Here is a 19,580-nt window from a genome sequence, read left to right on the forward strand (position 1 = left end):
TACAAGCTGATTCTGTATAAGGTATTTTGGTTAAGGGGAAAATAAATCTCATATTTCCCAAATGTCCAATGTTATATATATGTAACCATATATATGGTTAATATACAAATCGACCTGATGGAGGAACAACCAGTCGCTATGATGTGAACTGACCACCAGGGGGCAGACGCTCAATACAAGAGCTGTCCCCAGCCCTCAGGCCCCAATTGCCTGATTGGGGCCTGTTGGCCAACCTCTTGGTCCCTCCCCCACACCAGCAGGCTCCAATCACCTGATGGGGAATGGGGAACCTGGGGTGGGTGGCAGCAGATGTGGGCAGCACCAGGCCAAGGTGGGTGCAAGTGAGCAGGGCCCTAATATAAGGTGATCAGATTGTCCCACTTTTGGATTTTTTTTGAAAGAATCTTTCCAAAAATAGGGACTTTTTAAAACGCCGTGGGACGCGGGACAAATTGTTGAAAATTGGTTTTGTCCCACCAAAAGCAGGACAATCTGGTCACCTTACTCTAATAGCCCCACCAGTCACCCAACACACAGATGGTGACTGACAGTGGGGAGGCAGGGCCAGCAAGTGGGCGGGAACAGCCAACCTCTCCATCCCTCCCCCCAGCTGGCAGGCTCCAATTGCCCAATGGGGACTGGGGAACAGGGGGTGGGTAGTGGCAGACATGAGAGGCACCAGGCCAAGGCGGGTGCAAGCAAGCAGGGCCCCGATCACCCCACTGGTAACCCCACACATAGAGAGCCACCAGTGGCATTGATGGTGGGGGTTGGGACCAGCTACCAACAGCTGGAGAAGATTGTCTCTGATTGCAGGCCAGGCCTAGAGACCCTACCCATGCATGAATTCCATGCACTGGGCCTCTAGTATTTAATAATACAGGATTCTAGTGACAATTTTCTGTGACTTGCTAAGTTTTGCCAAACTTACCTAAATAAATTTATTGCTTGAATAATTTCCAGAGAATTAAGTTGATGCTCTTGCATTTGCTAATTTTTCTCTTATTTCTTCCTGAGTAGATCTGCAAAGAAGCTCGCTACTCTCTTTGTGAACCTGTGTGTCACTGCGGAGACGCATGAGGTCTCTGCTCTGTGGTTCCTATGGTATGTGAAGCAATGTGGAGGCACAACAAGGATAATCTCAACAACCAATGGAGGGCAGGTACCTATCCATACCTCCACCATTCCAGCAGAAAATCACCACTGCCAAAAATGAAAGATTGACATCATCCTTCATTCATGAATGGATGGGATGAATCAAGAGGCAGTCTTGTGGCTCTCAGAACTATATCATAGCAGCTCAAGGTGACTTTTGTGAGGGACAGTCTGTTTCGTAGGTACCCAATGTAAGAACCAAGCAGCCAATGTAATTTTAAGATTAGGCTTCTTAGCCTGGCTGGCATGGCTCAGTGGTTGAGCATCACCTATGAGCCAGGAGGTCACAGTTCAATTCCTGATCAGGGCACATTCCCAGGTTGCAGGCTCCATCTCCCATGTGGGGCATGCAGGAGGCAGCTGATTAATGATTCTCTCTCATCAATGATATTCCTATCTCTCTCTATTCCTCTCCCTTCTTCTCTGAAATCAATAAAATACATTTTTAAAAAGATTAAGCTTATCTCTTTTATATACTTACTAGAGGCCCAGTGCATGAAAATTCATGCACTGGAGGGGGTGTCCCTCAACCCGGCCTGTCCCCTCTCATAATCCAGGAGCTCTCAGGGGTGGGAGGTAACCCAGGCAATCAGGGAAAGGCGATGCCCCCATCACAGCTCTGCTGCTGCTACTGCCAGCAGCACAAGCTTCAGCCAGCCCTGGTTACCCGAGCCTTGGGTGGCCTTGGGTGGTGGCTGGGTAACTGCCATTCAATGCTTGCCTGTGCCTCGGGCAGCCCTGGGTAGCTGAGGAGCTGAGGGGACTGGGAGACTCTGGAGGCAGGCACAAGGAGCAGCCAGACCCACCTGGGGGCGAGCCCGAACATGCCGCATGCCTGCCACCCCAGTGGGGCTGAGGGGACTGAGCACTGCCATCTTGTGGCTGTGGGCGCTGCCATATTTGAGAGGGTGGCAGTCAATTAGCATATTCCCTTCTTATTGGCTGTGGGCACCACAATCTTTGTGAGGGTGTGATGGTCAATTAGCATATTCCCTTTTTATTAGATAGGCTAGGAGAACATCTGATGAACATGATTAGCACTTCTTGGTAAATTCAACAAGGAAAGTCAGAAATGCATTTAAACCTAAAACACACACATGTGGAATTCATTAATTCATTCATTGCCTATTTCTTGAGCCCCAGCATTGTATAAGGCACTGTGTTAGGTATAGTAAGAAGTGGTTTAGAGTTCTTATATAATCTGCTTGGTAGTCATTTTTCTTTTCTCTCCTTCTTTGTCCTCACCCTCTTCCTCTTCATTCCCCACTTCTTTCTCCTTTCCTCATTCTTTTCTTCCTAAGCTTATTTGAAACAGTCTTTTAAAAAATTAACTGAGTCCAGCTGATATGGCTCAGTGGTTGAGCATCAACCCATGAACCAGGAGGTCATGGTTCAATTCCCAGTCAGGTCACATGTCCGGATTGTGGGCTCGATCCCCAGTAGGGGGGTGTGCATGAGGCGCCTGGTCAATGATTCTCTCTCATTGATGTTTCTATCTCTCTCTCCCTCTCCCTTCCTCTATCTGAAGTCAACAAAAACAAATTAAAAGTTAATTGAACTGAAAATTTGGGAGGAGGCAGTCAGTTCAACTCTGTAGAACATTTGCAAGCTTTAGCAGGGCTCAGAAAAGATGGTGCAGTGGCCACAGAAGCAGCAGGCACCTGACCCAGAATGAGATGGGCAGCTTGAAACAGGGAGTAGGTTGGTCTGGGGATGAGTGGGCCAGGGAGGTTCTGAGCCTGAGTAATATGAATGGGAAAAAACAGGCTCATTCAAGTCATGGCCCAGCTGTAGGTATAGCTTCACCAGACCCAGCAACTCAATAAAAGGATGCAGATGATACACAGAGCAGGGATTGTGACCAGGCAGATAGGGCATAGGGTCAGGGTGAGATTGTCCAGCTGAGGTTGGAGCCTGGAAATCTGCAAAAGCATAGTCTGGAAGTTGACTGTTAGAAAAACCTGTGATTTTGTCAAAATCCAGCTATCACTAGTTAGACAGCAATGGTAAAAGACACTTCACAACAGCAAAATGAAAATTTACATATATATATAAACAAAAAGATATGTGAGAAAAAACTATCAATTTAATAATTTATACCCATTACTATATTTCCTGCCTATCTTTTTAATCTTTGTTTTCTTTCCAGGAGAGGAAATTTGTGGGTGGATCTGGTCAAGTGTGTGAGCGGATAATGAATCTCCTTGGGGATCAAGTGAAGCTGGAGAGGGCTGTGACTCACATTGACCAGACAGGAGAAAATATCCTTGTGGAGACCCTAAATCATGAGGTGTATGAGGTAACCAAGAGCCTTAAACTAAGGAAAAGAGGCCAGAATCCCATACATAACCAAAGCTTAAATAAAATCAAGAATGTTCCAGACTTTATAGACCATCCCTTTGCCAAAAGTGGAAAAACTAAGTCTATATGAAAGAAAGGAAGAGAGAACCAGAATATTTGGGAGGGGGGATATAAAAGCCTACTGGTATATTATCAACCCTCTGTATTGGGCTCCTACATAATTATAAAAACAAATAAAATATATATTTGATAAATATCAAGTGCCTTCTATGTGCCTGGCCATATTCTAGGAGTTGGGAGAAGAACATTGAACAAAACAGATAAAATTATTTGCCTTCATGTGGCTTACATTCTCATGAAGGAGAAAGTCCTTAGTTAAAATATACAAGCACTGTGGAAAAATCAAGCAGGGAAGCCGGGGAGAGTCTGCCATAAGGTGGGGGTGGGACAAATGGTCATGCAATTTTAAATAAGTCATCAAGGAAAGACTCATTCAGAAGTGATATTTGAGCAGAAAACCAAAAGAGATGATAGATTAAGTCATATAACTTTCTGAGGGAAGAGCATTCTAGGTAGACAGTACAGCCAGAGCAAAAGTCCTGAGGTAGAAACAAGCCTTGCATGATGAAGGAACTGCAAGGTGGTCAAAATGGCAGAATTGAGAATTGAGGGGAAGAATAACAGGAGGTGAGATCAGAGATGACTTGTATGGTCTTGGAAGTCTTGGAAGTGACTGTGAGGAACTTGGTTTTGACTCTAAGTGTGATGGGAAGTCATTGGAGATTTTGAACTAGGAAACAATAAAGGCTCATTTTGATTTTAACAAGATCCTTTTAGTTCTTCTGTTAAGAAGAGAATGAAGCCCTAGCCGGCATGGCTCGGTGGATAGAGCATCGGCCTGTGGACTGAAGGGTCCCAGGTTCAGTTCCGGTCAAGGGCATGTACCTTGGTTGCGGGCACATCCCAGTGAGGGGTGTGCAGGAGGCAGCTGATAGATGTTTCTCTCTCATCAATGTTTCTAACTCTCTCTCTCTCCCTTCCTCTCTGTAAAAAAAAAATCAATAAAATATATTTTTTTTAAAAGAGAATGAAGTGGGGAGAAGAGTTAATTGAGGGAGAAACATTAGGACAAAAGCACAACCCACCAACAATGTTTAACCACTTCCCCCTCCCTCTTCCAGGCTAAGTATGTGATTAGTGCTATTCCTCCTATTCTGGGCATGAAGATTCATTTCAATCCTCCTCTGCCAATGATGAGAAACCAGCTAATCACTCGTGTGCCTTTGGGTTCAGTCATCAAGTGTATCGTTTATTATAAAGAGCCCTTTTGGAGGAAAAAGAGTAAGTATTTTCCTTAAATAAAGACCTTGGGGAGAAGGTCAAAGAAACTTGGTGCAAAGACACACATTTGCGTGTACCTTTTTATTAGAATGCTGGGCATAAAACATTAGGTTTTAAGTACAATTAATTAATCCAGGTTCTAAGTACAATTCTATCAGATAAAATATATTGGCACAAACTCAAAATTATCTTCCATTAGAATATGACCAACTCTTTTTCTAATTCTATATAAAATGTATTTAATCCTCTCACAAGATCTTGTGAACATAGGTTATTATTATTTTCTAAAACAGATTTTTAAAGTAAGAGTTTCATGTACGGTGCCAGATGGGTACTTGAAATATTGGGAAGACCACTTTATAAAGTCTAACCACTATTCTGTATGCCTGAAATTAATACAAAATAATATTGAATGTAAACTGTAATTGAAATTTTAAAAAAGAATGAGTTTATAGAGGTATTCACAAAAGTGGGGATTCCGAACATTTCCAGGCAAGTTCTCATTTGTGTCAAGATTCTACTATATTAAATTAAATCAAATTTACTCATTCAGATATAGTCAGCAAGTGTGCTATGATACTGGGAAAAACATTACAGGGATGCTCACTAAAAGTGCTAGATTCTGGAATGATGGAAATGCGCTAGAACTGCTCTGTTCAATATGACAGCCACCTGCCATATGTAGATGTTGAACACTTGAAATGTAACTAATGAAACTAAGGAACCATATTTTTCTTTTTCTTTTAAAAAAAATATATTTTTATTGATTTCAGAGAGGAAGGGAGAGGGAGTGAGAGAGATAGAAACATCAATGATGAGAGAGAATCATTGATTGGCTGCCTCTTGCATGCCCTGCACAGAATGGAGCCCACAACTTGGGCATGTGCTCTGACCAGGAATCAAACCATAACCTCCTGGCTCATGGGTCAACGCTCAACCACTAAGCCACACTGGTTGGGCACATTTTTCTATTTTATTTTATTTTAATTGCTTTAAATTAAAATGTAACATGCCACATGCAGTTAGTAGCTACTATATTGGATAATAACAATGCTAGAATCTTATCACATTTACTCTTATCACATCTATTTTTCTTCTGAGAGAAGGCCATGTATGAACAGTCAGTACCTGGGACTGAGGGCAAAGAGAAGGATGAACTTAAATGAGGAACTAAACTGCAGAAAAGGTAGAGATTATGCTGGAGGCAAAGAAGTTTCAGTTTTACCTTAGGGTGGTTCTTCCTGTATATATCCTTTTCTAGCCACATTGTAGCCTCCTAATTCCCCCCCCCCCCACCACCAGGAGATCCTGTGTAGGGCTACTGTTAAATTAGTGCATTAGTTGAGCAAATAATCTACCCTTTGCAAAGGACAGTGTGTAGTGACCCACCGTGAAGAACATGCTGCTAAACCGATTCCTCTTGTGATTCAGGTCCCCTATTTTTTCCCTAAGAGTTCATTCCTGTTTGTGTGATTGTAGCTTGTTACTGCTTTTGTCATTGTTACTCTTGATAAAGAACCTCATTAAACTTTTCCGTTTTTCTCGGTGTTTTTCCTGCCTCAGCACACCTGAGTGGAATACAAACACCCCTCATCCCAGAGGCTGACGAGGACATTGATTCTCAGGAATGCACAGTGGGGAGGGGTGTGAGAGGAGAGAGAGAGAAAGAGAAGCAAGTGCAGGTTAAAGGTTTTACAGGTGTGTCTGCTCATATGCAGGTCAAGGCGGTGCACACCCTCAGAGTTCTTTCTCTCTCATTTTGAAACCCTCTCATTGGGTTTTCTATACATTTGTTCCAGAGTCTTCCACTATAATTTTGTTCAAAGAAACTCAATTTGCAAGTAAATGATGGGCCAGGAGGTAGGGTGCACTGTAGTAGGTTATTGTTATAACATTTTAGATTCTGTTTTGATGTTGTCACCATTTCATAGTCTTTTGTTGAAATTGCATATATTTTGTTCAGGAGGGGAATGAGCAAGCCCTTTGTGCAGAATGAGCTGAAATTGTTTCTCAAGTTGTTCTGGAGATCATGTTTGAAATGGTTTGGAGCTCTGTGTGCTCATTGTAACTGCTATGGGTATCCTGAGAGAGTGATGAATGTCTTCTTCCATTTTGCTGTCCTTCCAAGATTATTGTGGAACCATGATTATTGAAGGAGAGGAAGCTCCAATTGCCTACACGTTGGATGATACCAAACCTGATGGCAACTATGCTGCCATAATGGGGTAAGGCACAGTTATGGTGGTATGAATGCTATTTGATGTCGACAATGTATTACCATACTATTGATAATGTGTCCCAAACTTTTAAAAATAAATTTGTACCCAATAGCACTCTTCTCCCAATCCAGCATCAGAAAAATTCTTTTATAAATAATGTCTTCCAATGAATATTTAGAAAGAAATTATAACACCAGTAACATTTTAAAATTTGCTATATTAATTTTCTGCTTCATATTTAATGCCGTGACTTGATATATTTCCATAAGCTATCTTTTGTGAAAGCATGCTATGAAGACCTGATTTAGGGTTTTTATCAAGAGGGCTTCTTATGGAGACTTATGCGAACATCAATGTTATTTATGTGGAATGATGAGGTTTGCCAAGTCCCACTAGAGAAGAGCCCAGTCCTCATCTTGGCAGGGAACAGTCAAAATTAATATGAGCCCTAGAATATGTATGAGTTTATTTCAGAGAGAGTGTAGGGTCAGAGGAGGGAGATCAAAGACAGTTGCGAGGTGGAAAGCAATCATACAGCTACAAATGGAGGTAGATTCTACTAGTAGAAGGGTGGCCACTAGAGAGACACCATTGTGTAGATAGAACCAAAGGACAATGGGGTGGATGAAATTGGAAAGGCTTAGACATGACTTAGTTGGACATTTCTGTTAGCCACCAGCTACGTAGAGAGAAGTAGGTCAGTCATAGTATTACCCTAGGCAGAAATTATAGCTAGTCATCTATCTTTAGCATCTTGAATCCCCAAAACTGGAAGGTGCATTTCAGTGTCTGGAATGTAACATGTAAATAGTAAAACATTAAATAACTACTGTATAATTTGTTTCTTTGGCTTTACTTTTAACTTGTGCACTAGGCACATGTGTAGCTATAGAAATGAGGCCAAGATGAAAGCAGCAATTAATTTCCCCCTTTTTTTTGCTTGTTTGTATGTTTTAGATTTATCCTTTCCCACAAAACCCTAAAACTGGCACGTCTTACCAAAGAAGAAAGGTAAGAAAAAAAAAGTGCTTCTTTTTTCCCTCTTTTCCTTCCTTCCTTCCTTCCTTCCTTCCTTCCTTCCTTCCTTCCTTCCTTCCTTCCTTCCTTCCTTCCTCTGCCTCTCTCTTCCTTCCTCCCCCTCCCCTCCCTTTCACCTCCCTCCCTTCTTTTCTGTCTACTTGACTGCCTTTCAATTTTACTTAACTTTTTAACTTAAATACTGCCTAAAAATATGTGTTTCCAATGTTACATGTCTGTTGTGTTAATTATAAGGGTCTTGTATAAGGGCACAGTACTTATAACTTAAGAATCAAGTATTCAAATCAATATTTATTGAGCTGATTGTACATAAGAAACCATGAAAGAAGTTACAGAGAAGACATAATACACATATCACCTGAGAATACAAAAATGAATATAGCCCAGGAGCTAAAAATTTACATGGGGAGAATGCATTTCTAACAAGTTCCTGGGTGATGCCGCTGATGGGATCACACTGTTTTACATTATTAATGAAAAGATCATGTGAGTTTGTTGATAAAACTTAAATTCTGAGACCTTAAGTAACCTGCTGAAGACCTTACAGTTCATAAGAGACAGAAACAAAATGTAAAGCTTTTCTTGCTCCCTTCTCTTTCCGCTATGCCTATTGCTTTGCAGTGGAGTAGGAAAGGGGTGAGTAAGGATCATGTCTGCATCCTCCCAGAATGTCCAGTGCTTGGCAGATTGACACTTAAGAGGAACACAACATTTTTTTTAATGAAGGAACAAATTCCTGTATGCCCCCAGCGATTCAGGCCATGCCTCACTTTATTTTCTGCTTGTGACCTCTTTGATTTAAGACATTTGAAATAGAACCAAGTGCCTTGTTTTGAAAAATTCAAACGAAATATCAAGTGGAAGCAATGGCTCACAGCGTCTTTTTGAATGAGGGGATAGGTGCCTCTTTCATATTTTGTTCCACTTCCTTCGTTTTCACTTTTGTCCCCACTCCTCCTCTCATAGGTTGAACAAACTTTGTGAGCTCTATGCCAAAGTTCTGGGATCCCAAGAAGCTTTGCAGGTAAGGCTGCTTCTCAATCCTTTCCGTAAGAGAGAGAGATATCTTGCTTTGTCCTCAAGGGACTAGCAGGGATAGGCTCATCAGTAGGGCCCTAGAGCTCATGTTTTCCCTAATGCATTCTCAAAGGGGTCTGCACAGGGCTGATCAACACATAAGTTGTCCCAAAGAATATGGGCCCTGGCTGTGTTGGTGGCAGCTCAGGAAACTTGCAACACTACTGGAACGTTCGGGGTGCAGGGAAAGACAGACAAGCCCATTCAGCTGGGTTCCCTAGATATCTTTGGAAGTAGCCTGAGAAAACTGATCTTTAAGTTAAACTAGTAGTACTCTGCAGGTGGTCAAAGGAGGAATACGGTGGGGTAGGGAGGCCTTGTGGAAGGGTGTTTGTTGACAGTCAAAGGGTCCCATGTACTCATAACCAGTAGCCATAACCGCCTCCCACATCACTATTTAAAGAATGGATCGGTCTTCTCATTACATTTACCAGACTGCTGGCTTCTTTATGTTTTTACATGGATTAAATAATTTTTTGTAAGTGATTATTAAATCCAGTTATCCATGAAGCATTTGAAGGCAATGGAAACCAATGTACAAATGAGCAGTTAAAGTGTGAGGAATATCTAATGAAGGGGTTAAGAATGTTTAACTTGTTAAGCCTATTAAGTACAAATTTCTTCAATGCATGCCATGACCTGGTTGAGCAGCTACATGGCTTGTTATTATTATTCTAGCACTTATTTTATTCAACTTTGCAGTAACTTGCTTTCTCCTAGTCCAGTTGTTGTAGCTTTTGAGTTTGTCATTTTTGTTCATTCTTGTAAAGCAAGTTTTTTTTTTCCTGTACTTCATGTAGGTAAAATGTGTACTCTTAAGGATTTTTGGAGTTCTTTCTCAGCAAATGAACAAGAATAATTAATTGATGGTTTTAGATAGAAACATAATAATGGGGAGTGTGTTTTGTTTCATTTTCTGCTTTCATATACAATTTAGCAAGTTTAAATATAAGCATCAACTCTAGGCACAAAGGTAGTATGAGTAAAGTAGCAAAACCAAATATATATATATATATATATATATATATATATATATATATATATGTATATATATATATATATATATATATATATATATATATATGTTAAAATTACTGTTTTTTTCTATTTAAAAATACTGTTCGAGATTTTATCCTGATGGATATCCCAACTTTTTTGAAATTACATTCTGAGATTCTCTTAGGATGACACAATTTTAATTGAAATTATTCCACCAACCTGTAAGGTAGTTGTTTGTTGAATCTCAGTTGGAGAGGAAAGCAATTATTCTCAAATTCCCAAAAAAGTTGATCATTTTTAAGCTGGAAAAGTCTTTTTTCCTATTAAGAATGTGAATGATTAGTTGCTGCTGATAAAAATGGGGTGGTCTTGTCCTTGATTGCTCTTGGCATAGAGGGGGGCACTTGCTTTATGCTTGCTTTGTGGTCTATTGTGTGGAAGGAAGCAAGTCCTGGGAGCAAGGAAAGGTGAAAGATGAAGTCCACCCTTCCTTCTGATTGGCAGGAAACAGTCAGAGAAGAGTGCTGATGTGGTGCTTGTCACCCTCAGATGCAGAGAGGGCAGAGGGCTGGCCATCAGACATTTTTTAGACCAATATTTGTTTACAAGTACCACCAACAGAATTGCCTATATCCCATGAAAACATTAATTTGTCTGTCTAGTTTCCTTCAACAAAACTCAATAACACTACAGGTCTGGAGCAACTTATACCCCTCAGTCAGGGTCTAGTGCTTTGTAAATAGGATGCATTACAAATGACTACCCAAAGTTCTCTAAGTGACTGCAATTTATTTTTATTTCTGGAATTTTCCATTTTACCTTTTTTAATTTTTTTCTATTATGGTCTACATTCAATATTAGTTTGTATTTGGTTCAGATGCATAGCACAGTGGCCAGACAGCCATATACTTCACAAAGTACTCCACTTGACACCCAACTGGCACCATGCATAGTTATTACAACATTGTTGACAGGACTGCAATATTTTAAATAAAACATTTTACCAAAATTTATTTTAAAGGAACATTTTTCCTCTTAATACTTGCCATGTTGATTTTATCTTTTCAAAATCATGCTTAATAATAATGTGAATGTTTAGTTATTTTAATAAAGAGCTTGAGCTTTGTGAAATGTCATCTAATGTTTTGCCTGTTCATGGCAAAAACATATTTTTAGATGAATAGTTGTTTACAAGTATCATCAACAGAATTGCCTATATCCCATGAAAATATTAATTTGTCTATCTAGTTTCCTTCAACAAAGCTCAAAACATGAATCTAATCATCTTTTTTCCTTGACAGACATGTTTTTCTGTGTGTTTTTTTCTATTCCAACCACTCCAGAAGCAAAAATCCTTTTTAAAACTTGTCTTGAAACCATTAGGCACTAAAATTTATTAATAGTTAAGACCAATTTTTAAATGGAACTAAACAGTTGCAGCTTGTGAGCAGTACCTGAGACATGAATGAACCAACTGAGAAAACTTTCTGAAGTCAAAATTGCTTATTTTATTACCAAGGATATTTACCTGCCGAAAGACATATCTCTAAAAAACATCAGGATAATAAGGCTCTACTTCAAACATATGATGGTTCTTCAATATGAAGCTTGTTAGAATGTGTTTGTTTTATTCTGGAGTGGATTCCCTTGAGTCTTCTTTGAGCTTTTGTCACTCTGCCATGCAGCCGGTGCACTATGAAGAGAAGAACTGGTGTGAGGATCAGTACTCAGGAGGCTGCTACACAACCTACTTCCCCCCGGGGATCATGACTCAATATGGAAGGTAGAGTAAAAGCGTGCTAATTTTAATCCAAATTCTAAACAGGTTCATGTAGCTCTTCTGTTTCTTAGGAATGTTAAAAATCCATAATCTTGTTTGTGTATTGTAAATTTCATGAAAGAAGTCATCATTCTGCAGCATGGGGGTGCCTTTCACTCTAAGTCCTTTGAAGAAACAATCCCAATCAATATAACCAAAGAAGTTTGCAGCATCATAATAGGAACTTAGATAATCAGAAGGTTCACTTACATTGTAAGAAGAAGTACCTTTATACTGAGTTTACAGCTCAGTAAAATTTCCTCAAATGGAACTGTATAAGTGCCAACATGAGTACATTATAAAAGCAAAATGAGTTCAAGACTGAAAGTGAAGGGACTTGGGCTCCACTCCCAATTCTACCAGTAACTGACTTTTTCATCCTGGATAGGTCACCTCACCTCTTTGAACCTCACTTTTCTTATTGGGTGTATGAGAAAATACAAATAGCATATAATATACAATAATCAGTATATTGATAATCAGTTTTATTTTTAGCATCTTTATTGTGATATAATTCATATACCACACAATTTACCCAAACAAAATGCATAATTCAATGATTTTTAGCATTCATAGTGCTTTGTATCCAAGTATGACTCATTGGTGTTTAGTTCATTGTATTTGATGATAACAAGGTGTGAATTAATGATATAGCAGTAATTATTATGAATATGAGAGTAATATTAAACCAAGCAGTAATTTAATGCCGAGCTCATGCTAAACAAAATAGGAAATGTAGAGTAGTGAGTAAAAGGGTGTTGAAAGTGTATAATTAAAAGAGGGTGTGAATAAATGTAAATGACTAATCGATCTGTTCATTTAAACCAGTCAAAGAAATATTAAAATCTCTACCTGTGAGAAGGTATATAATGATTTTGGTTAGCACTTTCATCATCTTTCTGAAGATAACAAATATCATCTATGAGAATACCTGATTGGTTACTGGCTCAACAAGTTAATTTTTTGATATGGTGAGTGTAGAATGTGTCAATAGCAATAGCTCAATTCAGCATTTAGTGGCTAAGTGCCAACCATTTGCCAAGCCTTGTGCTAAAAACTTTGATACCAAGAAAAGCCCTCTCTGCTGTGAAGGAGCTGATGGTGTTGGGGGCTGGGGTGGGGCTGGGGATCTAAGAGAACATCAAACATTGCTCTAATGCTATGGTAATGACACTAATTACTATGGTAAGTACTCTAGTAGAGGGGTATACAAATACCATGGGTGCCTAGGGAGTGATAGTCTAGCCTTACCTAGAGAAATAAAAAAAGGCTTCAAAATACCCATCTCATTTGAGGATTATAGAAGGCAGAGAAAGGCTATTGGGAAATGCACTCTAGGCAGAAGGAACTGTATGAGCAAATGCTTGAAATCCTACAAGTTCATGGAATGTCTGGGGTGAGGGTGGGTTCTGCATGGCTGGGCTCTGGGTGATATTGCATTCCTGAATGTATTATATAAAGCCAGACTGTTTAGTTTTCTGATAAAAGGCCTGGTAGTATACAGTGTGTTATAATATGCACAATATATGAGTATATGTGTGTTAGCTTTGGACATACTAAGCAAAACATAGGGGATAAAAACAGAGACCTTGTCCAGCCGGGATGGCTCAGTGGTTGAGCATTGACCTATGAACCAAGAGGTCACAGTTCAATTCCCGGTCAGGGCACATGCCTGTGTTGTGGGCTTGATCCCCCCCAGTGTGGGGCATGCAGGAGGCAACCAATCAATGATTCTCTCTCATCATTGATGTTTCTATCTCTCTCTCCCTCTCCCTTACTTTCTGGAATCAATAAAAATATATATTTTTAAAAACAGCAAAGACAGACCTTGGTATCTATTAGGCTTAGTTAAAAGTATAGCTCTGCTATTTGCTAACAGTGTGACTCTTGACAAGTCATTACACATTTCTCCAATATTCAGTTTATTCATGTGTAAATGGGATAATGATAATAGTCACTATGTCATAGAGTTGACTGAAATGATTAAAGAAATAATTCAGTAAGGGAGGGAAGATAAACAAGTGGTTAAGATTGTGTGCTCTAGAGTCAGTTACCACCTCTCCCACTTACTAGCTGTGACCTAGAAAAAATTACTTTGTCTTTGTTGCTGGTTAGGAAGCAGACTCTGAAACAAAGAGCATACAGGATATGTGCTAGGGTCAGCATTTGGTATCAACACCTGTGACAGAGGAAGGAAACAGGAGTGGTCAGAGGGAGACCTTGGGCTGTGATACAGTTCCATTGAAGGCCTCAGCTGTCCCCACGGGGAGCTCTGGAGCTAGGGATGCCCCTTAAGAGTTGTTCCAAGAGTCTTTATAGCCCCATAATGATCAGTCATTGGATGCAACTGCTGCTGGAAGGAGGCATGACCTTGAGCAAGACAATTTTCTTCAGCTGAGGCAATCTCCAAAGAGGACTGCTATCAAAAGGTCATCTTCTGGCAATACTTCCAGCAGCTAAAAATAAGCCTTTCATTCTTGATAGGGGGTCTGGGCAGTGCATCACAATGCCCACCACAGTCTCTGTACCTCTACATTCTCATCTGCAAAATGGGGATGAAAATAGGACCAACCTCATAGGGTTGTGATAAGGACTAATGCACTTAGAAGAACATCCAAATTTGTTAACCTTTGTAATGTAAAGCGATAAAACTCAGTACTGGTAGAGGTAAGTGCTCATGAACGGTAGTTTTGGACTCACAGATTTGTTACATGTTACTGATGGAAAAGGTCTTAGAAATCATTGTAGTGTGTCCTTGAAGAGATGGGGAAGCCAGAGTGGTGATTTCCCAAGTTCATTGGTGAAATAGCCAGGTAAGGAACTGGCGCATGTGTCAGCTTATAAAGAGTTAGTGAGCCATAGAAGGAGCTACTCATGACTTCATGTAGGTGAAGCAAATGCATGCTCCATTGATGTTAGTCCCTTTACTTGTAAGCTCTTGGTACAGGAGTGGACTTGTCTGTGACAATAATCATTCAAGAGCTGGAGGAACCTGTGAGCATTTTGCCAAAATTCACAATGTAATACTTACTGATGTTTAGAATCTGAGGATACTAACTAGCCTTGGTCATTGTGAGAAGGTTCTTTGGTTCTCTGATACTGACCACGTTTACCTCTTTGCTTTTGTTTCAAGGGTACTCCGCCAGCCGGTGGGCAGGATTTATTTTGCAGGCACAGAGACTGCTACACACTGGAGTGGTTACATGGAGGGGGCAGTGGAGGCTGGAGAGAGAGCAGCCCGAGAGGTAGGGCCTGGAGTCATGGGCTGTGGGGAAGGAGGTAACTCATGGGCCTGATAAGTAGGTCAAAGATGTCTGAGATCTTGGAGGTCAACTTTCCAGTAGACATATGAAACACAATTTGAACAGTAGTCTCAGTTGAAGTGAACACTTTAACCCAAAAGTAACAATGGAAATATCTATCATGTCAGCCAAGATAAAAGGAATCCATTGGACAAAAGATCACTATGGCTCTCTTTGAGAAATAACCTAGGACTAATATTATAGCACCAAACGTGTTTCTATTAGGACTCAGAATTCATTTTTATATTTCCTAATAATTCCTGTGATCTCATGCCTCTTAAGTCATGTTCACAAATACAATTTATGATGAGCCTATTGATTGGAGCCTCTTATGCCATCAATGAAAGACTTTTTGGGACCTTTTAAAGGTTCAGTGGACTATGTTAGCTGTTACTCTGGTATTTTTTATAGATATCTCGAGACTCAGTCCTTTATTTAAACAGCAGATTTGAAGAAAGGTGGTGTTACTTTTGTTATTCACAAGGATATTCTTTCTTTCAGATCCTGCATGCCATGAGGAAGATTCCAGAGGATGAAATCTGGCAGTCTGAACCAGAGTCTGTGGTAGGTTATATTTTATTTAATGAATTCAAATCTTTGTCCTTTAAAACAATTATTTTAGCCCTAGCCTGTTTGGCTTAGTGGATAGAGCGTCAGCCTGTGGACTGAAGGGTCCCAGGTTTGATTCTGGTCAAGAGCACATGCCAGGGTGGTGGGCTCAGTCCCCAGTAGAGGGCATGCAGGAGGCAGCTGATCAATGATTCTCATCATTGATGTTTCTATCTCTCTCTCCCTCTTCCTTCCTCTCTGAAATCAATAAAAATAAATGTTTTAAAAATAAAAAAAATTATTTTCAAAAAGAATACACTTGTATATATATTCACATACCTTTCCCTAAGTGTTTCAACACATGAATGTTTAATGGCCTGGGCTAGGTCAAAGGTGATAGATTTAGAACTTTTGTAAATTTGTAGCTGTCACATTCATTACAGATTACTAGAAAAAATATTTTTTTGATCTGAGAGTTCTAGACATTAAGAACTGAACATATGCCTGTTGAATAAATCTCTAATCTGGTGATTCTCAACAGGAGGTAGAAAATGAAAGGAAGATATAGCAGCATCCCCTTGTCCAGGGGCAAAGGGATGAATGAAATGGAGCAGATTTAGATTGAAAAATGATTTTTTCTTATATACATTACTAGCGACCCGTTGCAGGAATATTCCTGCAAGACTTCCGGCGGGCTTCCCTCCCGCCACGGCCACCTGTCCCACCCCACCACCTCTCCTGCTGTGGCGGAGTGGATGGAACGCCCCCCGCCCGTCCCACCCACCCAACCCAGCTCATGGCCACCAAGGCCTCCGAGGCCGCGCGTGCTGCTCCCACCACAGGGTGACCCGCCGCACCCGCCTCCCCCGCTGCCTCCCGTCGCCGCCTCCACGGCCACGCGTGCTGCTGCTGTGCACCTTGCCCCGCCCACCGACCCGCTGCCTCCTGCTGCTGCCTCCGTGGCCACCACTGCGCACCTCGCCCCGCCCAGCAAGCACTGCTAGTGCTTTCCCTCCAGCAGCTGCAGCCGCCTTGCTTTACACTTTCCCTCTCTCTTCCTCTGTGTATGCAAATTAACTGCCATCTTTGTTGGGTTAATTTGCATACTCACTCTGATTGGCTGGTGGGCGTGGTTTTGTGGGTGTGGCTTGTGTAGTGGAGTGATGGTTAATTTGCATATTACTCTTTTATTAGATAGGGTTATTTTCATAATAAAACCCCAGGAAGTCTTCATGTTTGGAAGGAAGGACATATACAAGATAGAATGAAATGCATTGTAGAGGACAAGGGTCAGAAAGGTCAAAGGTATTCCTCTATTAAGTATGAAGTAAAAAAAGAATAGCCCTACCAGTCCAAGTTATTCGCTTAGTGCCTGTCACATATGGGATTGAGGGCTGAGTGGACCATAGATTTATTCAATTCAACAAATATTTATTGTGCGCCAACTCTGCACCAGCTGTTGTGAAAAGGATCAGCAGTGTTTTCATGAGCTCAACGTGTGGTTGAGAGAACAGATGATAACCAGAAAGTGCAATTGTTGATGAAGATGACATGCTGAGAATGTTGAAAGAGGGACCATCTTAGCCTGGGGGCACAGGAAGGGCTCCTTGGGGAAGTGAGGTATAAACTGAGACTTGGAGGATAAGTCAGAATTAGTTAAGGAAAGGGCCAAGTGGGGGATGGAGACGAGTGTTATGATCAGAGGGAATGTTATGTTCAACAGTCTAGAGGTTGGTAAGAGTGAAGTTATGTTCAGAGAACTGGAGGAAATGCAGACTTTCTGCAGTGAAGTGCACAAGCCTTGTACTAACACCAAATGTTCTCGGAACCCAGGATGTTCCTGTGCAGCCCATTAACACGACCTTCTTGGAGAGACATTTGCCCTCCGTGCCAGGCCTGCTGAGGCTGATTGGATTGACTACCATCTTTTCAGCAACTGCTGTTGGCTTCCTGGCCCACAAAAGGGGGCTACTTGTGCGGCTCTAAAGAGAAGGCATCTGTAACCATACCTTCTTCCTACTTTATTTGGTGTGTGTGTTTGGGGATGGGGTTGCAATAAAGTTTCATGAAGACATTCAGACTCTAGTGTGAGACAGGGAGCAAGAGAAGTCAGACTACTGACCATAGGAAACAGTATCTCTTTCTCTATTTGGTCCCTGCTTATTGTCCCCTGCTAGGCTTAGCACTCTGTCTTGCCCTTTTACAAATTTATTGCCCCCAGAAACGTCACAGTAGTTAACCAGTCTTGTTTAAGGTCCTTGCTGTCACACAACACACCTTGCCCATGCACAAAAAAAATATTAGCTTTTCCCTACCTCTATGGCTTTGTGCTTCTCCTTCCTCTTAAACTATAACATTCCTATCTTTCAAGTTCTCTGCATTTGTCCTTAGAATCCTGTATTGTTATAGGTGGTAGACCTAAGAGAACATCTATCCTCACTTTCTATTTTAGAGTTGAGCCAACTAAAGCTGAGGGAGGAATATAATTATACAAGGTCTGAAATAAGACCCTGATGTTTTCGAGACTAGAACACACCTTCTCCCTCTCCCTCTCCCTCTCCCTCTTCATTGTTTTTCCCACCTCCTTGGATGTATGCCTCAATAACCCTCCTCTACTCCCTGCCATGGTTGCTGATGACACCTTCTTGAATGGGTTTACTTTGTACTAACTTGTTATGTACCACTACTACTATACTACTCCTACTATTGTTATGCAATAAAGTTGATTCACCAGATATCTGTTGTTTTTTCTTCTTGAGTAATGACTTTTTTGCGGTTTTGACAGATTGAATCATAATATAATATTCAACATATAAGTGTGGCTTTAATGTATTTAGCCAAAATTTTCTTGAAGCCCAAATAATGAGATGCATTTTGATTGTGTGATCCATCATGGGTAGTATGTGTGTGAACACTTGGTTAATGATTTATAATGATATGACATGAATGCTAAACAACAGAGTTCCTTGCTTTCACCCTTGAAAAAAATAACTGTCAAAATAAATGACATATTAATAAGCAAGATGACTTAACTATTAAGGTAATTAGAATATTTCATTTGACCTTTCATATTACTTACCAGTGCAAAGCTTTTTACCAGGTACACTCATTAATTTAAAACTATAGTTTCACAGTCCATTAGATTCTATTTGAACTACTCTTCAAATGATATTATTTCAAAGGACTCATATCTCTTGATTCCCAAAGTCAGCTTTTATCAGGATGTATTTTAAATCCATAAGTGACCATTCTTTCACTATCCCTTAGAAAATGAAGCTTAGTAATCCTAGCATAAATGGAATTTAAGAAATGTCCTAGAATTAATCAATCATAGTATAGAGTTTCTGATTTTACAGTGACATTTACATTCAAGAATTTATAGGAACTTTAGAGACAAAAATGAGGAAATTAAAGAACCCACTAAGACTTTCTTTGTAAACTTAGTGTTTTGAATCTGTCTAAAAATATAATTAACGTGCCCTGACTCAGTGGTTGAGTGTTGCCCTATGAATCAGGAGGCCATGGTTCCATTCCCCATCAGAGCACATGCCCAGGTTGTGGGCTTAATCCCCAATAAGGGGCATTCAGGAGGTAGTCAATCAATCAATCTCTCTCTCTCTCTCTCTTTTCATTCCTCTCTGAAATCAATAAAAAATATTTTTAAATGTAATGAACTTGACATAAGGATGTCTTCTTGAGTATGCTACCCTCCAAAATAATTTCCTAAAGTAGTCACATTACTAACTCTAACACATTCATTAAATGAAAACCACAATGAGG

The 19,580-nt window shown here is 40.4% G+C and overlaps 1 protein-coding gene across 2 annotated transcripts in view; it reads left to right on the forward strand.

The window, feature by feature from the left end:
* The window catches only part of MAOB (monoamine oxidase B), a 67,613-nt gene extending 49,257 nt beyond the window's left edge, over positions 1-18,356 (forward strand). For both annotated transcript variants that reach the window (XM_008153023.3, XM_054714334.1), the window contains 10 exons: positions 1,021-1,162; positions 3,305-3,454; positions 4,638-4,797; positions 6,926-7,022; positions 7,974-8,027; positions 9,021-9,078; positions 11,816-11,913; positions 15,083-15,194; positions 15,753-15,815; positions 17,634-18,356. In XM_008153023.3, the coding sequence (XP_008151245.3) occupies positions 1,021-1,162; positions 3,305-3,454; positions 4,638-4,797; positions 6,926-7,022; positions 7,974-8,027; positions 9,021-9,078; positions 11,816-11,913; positions 15,083-15,194; positions 15,753-15,815; positions 17,634-17,786 (1,087 nt within the window). In that variant the 3' untranslated portion in view covers positions 17,787-18,356. The remainder of the gene's footprint in view (positions 1-1,020; positions 1,163-3,304; positions 3,455-4,637; positions 4,798-6,925; positions 7,023-7,973; positions 8,028-9,020; positions 9,079-11,815; positions 11,914-15,082; positions 15,195-15,752; positions 15,816-17,633) is intronic.
* The last annotated feature ends 1,224 nt before the right edge of the window (positions 18,357-19,580 follow it).

The sequence above is a fragment of the Eptesicus fuscus genome, chromosome 1 (assembly GCF_027574615.1).
Source record: "Eptesicus fuscus isolate TK198812 chromosome 1, DD_ASM_mEF_20220401, whole genome shotgun sequence".
NCBI classification, from domain to species: Eukaryota; Metazoa; Chordata; class Mammalia; order Chiroptera; family Vespertilionidae; genus Eptesicus; species Eptesicus fuscus.